General features: G+C 42.7%; 1 protein-coding gene across 1 annotated transcript in view; it reads right to left on the reverse strand.

The window, feature by feature from the left end:
• Positions 1 to 2,355: 2,355 nt before the first annotated feature.
• The window catches only part of ACADSB (acyl-CoA dehydrogenase, short/branched chain), a 49,358-nt gene continuing 44,015 nt past the window's right edge, over positions 2,356 to 7,698 (reverse strand). The window contains exons 10-11 of the mRNA XM_010859179.1: positions 5,937 to 6,036; positions 2,356 to 5,209 (exon numbers count right to left, since the gene is read on the reverse strand). Coding sequence (XP_010857481.1) covers positions 5,139 to 5,209; positions 5,937 to 6,036 — 171 coding nt within the window. The 3' untranslated portion in view covers positions 2,356 to 5,138. The remainder of the gene's footprint in view (positions 5,210 to 5,936; positions 6,037 to 7,698) is intronic.

Below are 7,698 nucleotides of genomic sequence, written 5' to 3' on the forward strand. Positions count from 1 at the left end.
CTTTGGCCACCTCATGCGAAGAGTTGACTTGTTGGAAAAGACTCTGATGCTGGGAGGGATTGGGGGCAGGAGGGTTATGAGATGGCTGGATGGCATCACTGCTCGATGTACGTGAGTTTGAGTGAACTCCGGGAGTTGGTGAAGGACAGGGAGGCCTGGCGTGTTGCGATTCATGGGGTTGCAAAGAGTCGGACACGACTGAGCAACTTAACTGAATTGAACTGAACATAGTTTAATGGGTGAGTTTAACCCATTTATACCTCTAAGTTTTACTGTTTGGCTACCTTGCTTTGTTTTCCACTTACCATAATTTCTTTGGGGAAAAAAGCTGTGTAAAGTTAAGGTTTTTTTAAATTATTTTTAAAATTTATATTTTATGTACTGTCTTCACTGGGTCTTCTTTGCTGCTCATGGACTTTATCTAGCTGCAGTGAGCAGGGACTGCTCTTCGTGGTGGCGCACGAGGTTCTCATTGAGGTGACTTCTCTTGTTGCGGAGCTTGGCCTCCAGGCTCATGGGCTTCAGAAATTGCAGCTCATAGGCTGACCAGTTGTGGCGTTCGGGCATGTGGGATCTTCCTTGGACCGGGGATCAAACCTATGTCCCCTGCATCGGCAGGCAGGTTCTTAACCAATGGACCACCAGGGAAGTCCTCAAAGTTACGTGTCTTTTTTTCCCTTCATACTGTGAGTTACCCATACAAGTGATGGCAAGTCAAACATCCTGCAGCCACTCCCGCTCGGATCTGTATCCTGCTCCATCTTTCTTCCTTCCTCGGGGCAGTTCTTTGACGGCTGTGATGGAGATGAATTGTCTCTTTTGGAATCTCCTTAGTTTCCTTTCAGTACCCTTCTCACTCCTCTGCTGCATCTGCCTATTGCCCTATCCACCCACCTGCCATTTTTTCTTGCCAAACCCACATGTTCCCACCATGCCTGTTTATTTCTCTTACAGGCCATGTTCTCAGCTAGTTTTTCTGCTTGAAATGATCTGAAACAATTCCTTTAGAATTATTAGCTAGTAAAGGGCTAGATGGCAGCGACCTTTTTATTAGGACACTCCTAAAAACAAACAAACCTTAACGACCCAAAGGAAGGAATCTGACAGGGCCTTCACCAGCCAGACTGAGTTTGAACCATTTCTGTCATGTATCAATAAGCAACTTATGCCCTCTCCATGCCTCAGTCTCCTTGCCTTTAAAATGGGCTCACAAGAGCACCTACTGTATAGGACTGAGTTAAAAAACGTGTCGAGAGCGTAGAATAATGCCTGGCACGTGATAAGAACGTGAGAGATCTTAGTGCTATTGTTATCATTCTAATGGATCTAAAGAAATACTGTTTTAAATGATGAGTTTTTTAAAAACTAATTAATTTGGCTGCGATAGGTCTTAGTTCACATGCAAACTCCTAGTTGTGGCCTGTGGGATCTAGTTCCTTCATCAGGGATGGAACCCAGGCCTCCTGCATTGGGAGCATAGAGTCTTAACCACTGGACCACCAGGGAAGTCCCTAAATACTTTTGCATAGGGTTGGCCTTGGTGGTTTTCTATGTGTGAGGATTCACTAATGAGAACAGGAAAAAAAAGACACCTGGCATAAACATTTTGCTAAGAACACGGTCTTACTCATCTTTGCGTGGAGCCTGGGGCGCACAGCACCTTGTGCCCTTGGCCGCATGACTGCCCGACACACATCACTGAATGCCAGACGTACAGACGGACTGATATCTAGATTTCTAAAACATTGTGGGAAATATGGGGAAGAGATAGGCTGAAACCTCCTGTGAGCTTAGACAACAGTGTATCACTGAGGAAAAGGTCCGACAATGCAAGATTTCCAGACGCGATACTACAAACACGGGGATAAATATCAGCTGGATATTTATGTGAGCTATACTGTGAAGTGAAGTCTGACTCATTGCGACCCCATGGACTGTACCCTACCAGGCTCCTCCGTGCGTGGGGTTTTCCAAGCAAGAATACTGGAGTGGGTTGGCATTTCCTTCTCCAGGTGATCTTCCCAACCTAGGGATCGAATCCAGGTCTCCCGCATTGCAGGCAGACGCTTTTAGCGTCTGAGCCACCAGGGAAACCCCATACATACCGTGAAGATGTGCTCAAAAGAAGTGACCTCTCCACTGAAGAGCTGCTTTTTTTTTTTTTTGCCTTAAAAAGAAGCAGGGGAGGGGGATGATCAATCTGGTAAAAATCTTATTTAGCATCATGAATTTAAAATTGGTCTCTTCCCTGAAAACAAACAAAATCAGCTTACATGACAGGCAAGCTACCAGCTTGGTAAGCAAAGGTACAGTGTCTGTCTTGCGGGAAGAGTACATTGTTTTCTTACTTCTGTATGCATAACAAACAATTTTGCTTTATTAAAGTAGCAAAAGCCTCCAGGTAGTGCTTTATTTTTTCATTCTCCATAGAATATTGATTTTGTAACACTGATTACAGTCTGATGTGTACCATTACAACAAAAGTTTCACTTTCTGAGATAAGCAAAAATACATCAGCAAGGATTACTGCATTTTCTAAAACATACCATAATCATAAAACCAAGTGATTACAATCATCCTCATATCTGACATACCAGCTACATCCTAGGAGAGCTGGTATATTTGTCAGGTGATTTATAAATGTAAGTAATGACACCCATCAGTCTTAACACTTCTGACATGTTATTCTTTTATCAGTTAAACCTAAAATAAACCAATAAGAGGACTGAAATATAGCAAGGATGAAATCCAGAATGTGTTGAACAGAGACAGTGGTAAACAGTAGGAAGAGCACAGAATTGGGAGCCAGTACATTTGGATCTCTGTTTTATCTTTGGCCCTGGACAGATGATCTCGGGTAAGTATTTTGGGCTACATGAATCCTTCACTTTTAAAATGAAGAGAGTTGGCTGGATGGGTCTCTAAAGTCTTTCTAAGATTTGAAAGTGAAAGTGTTAGTCACTTAGTTGTGTCTGACTTTTTGTGACACCATGAACTGTAGCCCGCTTCTGTACATGGAACTCTCCAGGCAAGAGTATTGGCATGGGTAGCCACTCCCTTCTACAGGGGATCTTCCCCACCCAGGGACTGAACTCTGGTCTCCTGTATTGCAGGTAGATTCTTTACCGAGACACCAGGAATTGGGAGCTTTCCATAATTCTAAAATCTTTGACACCGATTCATTTTTGTGTTGTAAAGTGAAATTCCTGACAATACTAACATGGCAGTTGGGGTGAGTCCAGCTCTGCCCACATAAATATGACTTGGTGCTTGTGTTCAGGGCTTTTCCTTCTGGGCCCCGTAATGGCCCTATCCTCAAATTAACAAAGAGTAATGACAGGTTTCAGGAGGTAAATAAGCCTGTCCTTCCACTGGACACAAACTCAAAACCCTCAAAGTCATGGTTATTAAGAAAAGCTATAATGGAAGAACTATGAGGAAAACCTACCACATCCTCTTTGGTAAATGGTACAATAACAAAATTCACTAATGGAAGAAGGTAGGGACAGATATTAACTATAATACATGATTTTCAACTGTTATTTGAGAACATGTACAAAAACATACACACAATTAGAACTGTATCAATATGAAATATAAATTCAAGGTTCAGGTATACACAGAAGCCTCTCTCGTACTGCTAATCTGAACAAGGTTTATTGTAGCTTCACATGTTTATAACTCCAGGGGAGGAAGTTAGTATTACTGATGTTGGTTTCTACTCTGTCATCTGAAAAGCCCACCTCACTCAAATAACCACAGAAATCAAAGATGTCCCTGCCCCGCTTTAGGACAATTCATCCATCCCTACTTTCTTTATCAGAGCACTGTCCTTTTGTTCTGAAAGACTGCATGATTAGTTTCTGTCAGCTCCCTATCTGAAAGTTAAGTAGACTTAATCTCTTTTGATCAGAAGTCTAAATTTGTCCATATGTCTTTCTAATATTCTAACGTAACTCCTATCTCCACTGTACTTACACAATTCTGAATACTTAACCATGATATGCATTATACAAATTTGAAGAACATCAATGTGTAAAGCAAAATTACTTTGAAAATGTCAAGTTTTCTTAATAAACGTCATCCTTTCATTAAAGTACTAAAGTGCTTCCCACTTGACAGCAGTGATTGCTTTAAACAACTGGATGAACGGTGAAACATTCTCCAACGCCTCTAATCCTTGCCCTGTCTCAGGAAATACAACACACTCAGCCCTTCACTGTCCACCTCCCCTCTAGGGGACAGAGGACTTAGATCCTCTTCTCCTGGTCAAGAATCCCTGATACTGAAGAACTGGCATTGCCAGCTAGATATTTTGTTGAGCTTTGCCTTTCTATAATTTGACTGTAAAACAACAGATTTTTGCCTTCCCAGATATGTCCTTTTTTAATAATATCTCAATCTGCTTTTTGACCCCTACAGCTCTCTTGTATTTCTCCTTCCTTACAAGATTTTAATACACTTCATTAAGAGGGTAAGACAACCCCTCTGGAGAATCACCAAACTAAAGTATAATTTCTGAATTACCTATCATGATAAAGCTCAATAACTAAGCTTGAGTAAACAATTTTACTCAGTATTCAATTTAAATTGAAGCTTAAGTATTCAATATAAACAGAAGTAAACAGCATCGTTGGTAAAATGAATATTACAATGTTGAGTATATTCTGATTATTAAATTATTTAAACTTCATACTTGAAAACTAATGTAGAGACTTTTTATTTTTTTTTAAGTCCGATCATCTTTTATTTATTTATTTTAAAATGTTTTTTCATTTATCTGGCTGTGTCAGGTTTTCTGTCATGTGGGATCTTTGGCTGAAGCACACGGGCTCTTTAGTTGGGTCACGGGGACCCCGGAGCATACACATTCAGTAGCTAGAATGATAATGCATACAGAGCTTTAAAAATAGTTTTGGAGAAAATATGGTACACTTATTCCCAAATTTTAAAAATGATTTTCTGTGCCTAAGTTAAGCAGATTGTAAAGAAAAGACAGAAAGGGTCTCAGATCCAAGATGAAGGGCCCAAATGAAATCACTCAGTGAGATGGAGGCCCACAGCGCCCAACAAGGCACACAGTTTAAAATTTAACACCAGTGGCACCAGGGAGGGGGCCCGCTTCTTTGGCTGTCCTGTCAGTATTCCGCACAGATGCACTTTGCGATGGTGTTCAGCTGGATATTTGAAGTTCCTTCATAAATTGTGCCTTAAAGAAAGGGGAGAAAAGGAACACAAAGGAGTGGAGCCACAGGAAGAGTCTGTACACAAATCAGGTCTGCAAACACCACCTCTGCACTTACTATAAAACTGTACCAGGAACACTATGCAGTGTCCCCTAAATGTGGTATTATTTACAAGGTAATCTTACCTAAGAGATGACAATATTCCACCTGATTTACACATTTCCAGAATCAGGATTAAACAGGTGAGTTTCCCGTTCCTAAACTATCAATGCATAAGCCTGGATGGTTTCCTGGGAATAGGCAGCTTTTATAACTGGCTGAGTTTCTATCTTCCCACCTGGCAGTAGAGCAGTGTAACGCTCAAGCTTGGTTACCCACTTAATGTCTAAAATTAGAACTGAGCTTCCAGCAACAGCATTAAGCCAGTCAAAAATATTAACATTTTTAGTAAAAGAAAAATTAAGACAGTAGAATTTGTTGTGGTTTTACTGAAAGGCCTTCAGAGGCCTTGAGGCATTTAAAAAGACAATTTGATGTTTTAAAAATAATAAATCTACTTTTTTGAAGGAAGAAGTAGTGGGGGAAAAATCCAGCCACAAAAAAAGGAGAGCCAAGAAACATAGTAACTGAAGACTTAAAACTGCCTCTGCCCAGGTGCCAGTAGCAACAACAAAAACATCAAACCAACACAACAGCCTAAAACGCCTAAGAGTCAAATAAAACAAAATAAGTGTTAAAAACTCTATTTACCAATCTTCGCATCTCGGAAATATTTTTCCACAGGGTAACTTTTGGTGTAGCCCACTCCTCCCATCCACTCGATACACTTGCTGGTAATGAGGCCTGCCAGCTACCAAAAAGAAGCACAAATCACGCTGAAACCACATAACTTACACATGACCAACACTAAAACATTCTTAGTAACATGGATTCACTACCACTGGCAATTGGAAGGAGCGAGGTTATTTTGTAAATTAACATTTCTTCGTCCCAGTCTCTATACCATTTATGGAAAATTTCCTATTAGTTCATAAAATTCTTAAGAGAATTAGGGTCTTTGTTTTAGACTTGTACACTTGTCGATGGTGTCATTTACTCAGCAAATGTTAACCAAGGGCTTCTTGTATCATCCACTCTGCCAGGGTGCTGACCAGTCACTGCCCTTTTGGTCCTGCTGGTCATTCAGAGAGACAGATGTTGAAGCACGATCACCAAAACTGAAAAACTATGGGGCCAGAGAAGAGCCTGCGGGAGGAGCTGCCGTGGTTTAGATGGGGCAATGGGTGAGGAAGGTACAGCCTCGCTGACAACTAAAGGACAAGTCAAAGGACATTTCAAACTGAGGACTGACGCATAGAAAGGCTCCAAGGGGGAAGTAGGTTCATCGACCTCAAAGGCCTGAGGACCAGTGGGCTGGGGTCGGGGTGAGCTGTGAAAAGGGGATGGGTGTGGGCAGCAGTGGGCCTCATGTGATGTGAGCAGTTTTAATAATCTGCTGGCCCCCAAAGGTGTCCCCAGGAGAATCCCCAGAAAGTATAAATGTGCATCACCTACACGGCATAGGAACTTGCAGGCTGGTTAAGTTAAGGGATGATCCCAGGTTATCTGGGCAGGTCCCGTGTCATCACAAGGGTCCTTACAAGGGAAAGAGGGAAGTAGAGAAGGGTGCTGTGACCACAGACACAGGAATATCTAACACACTACACGCTGCTGGCTGTGAAGACGGAGGAAGGGGTCCTGAGTCTCGGAAAGTGAGTGTGTTCTAGAAGCTGGGGAAGAAGAGGAGATGGACTTTCACCCAGAGCCCCCAGGAAGGCAGCTCCACACTCAAATTTCACCCCGTGTGTGTGTGCATGCACACGTGTGCAGACACATGTGTGTGAATGTGTGTGCACGTGTGTGTGTGTGCTCAGTCGCTCAGTCGTGTCCAACTCTCTGCAACCCCATGGACTGCAGCCTGCCAGCTCCTCTGTCCATGGGATTCTCCAGGCAAGAATACTGGAGTGGGTTGCCATGTCCTCCTCCAGGGGATCTTCCTGACCCAGGGATCGAACTCAAGTCTCTGTGCGTCTCCTGCACTGCAGGCGGATTCTTTACCACTGCACCACCCGTGAGGCTCATTTCAGATGTCTTACCCCAGAACTGTGAGACGACAGAACTGTCCTGTCTCTAAATTTTCAGTAATTTGTTCAAAGCAACAATAGGTGAATAAAAAGTTCCCATTTTTTGTGAGGAGTCACTGAAGGGTTTAAAACTGGAGCATAGCATGCCTCATGGACACCTTGAAAGGGACACTGGACTGGAGGAAGCCACAGGGACCAACCAGAAGTCAGAAGCTGCCTCCGGTGTTTTGGTGAAGAGGTGGCACAGCTTGGACTAGACGACTGGTAATAAAAACTAGGGGAGAAAGAAACCAATTCGAGACAAATTGAGGGGCGGAATTCTCATACAGGATGACGGATTCAACAGGGGGTGGGAGCAAAGGAGGGGCGCTGAGGGGACTCAGGTTTGT

The sequence above is a fragment of the Bison bison genome, unplaced genomic scaffold (assembly GCF_000754665.1).
Source record: "Bison bison bison isolate TAMUID 2011002044 unplaced genomic scaffold, Bison_UMD1.0 scf7180017864456, whole genome shotgun sequence".
In the NCBI taxonomy this organism is placed as follows: domain Eukaryota; kingdom Metazoa; phylum Chordata; class Mammalia; order Artiodactyla; family Bovidae; genus Bison; species Bison bison.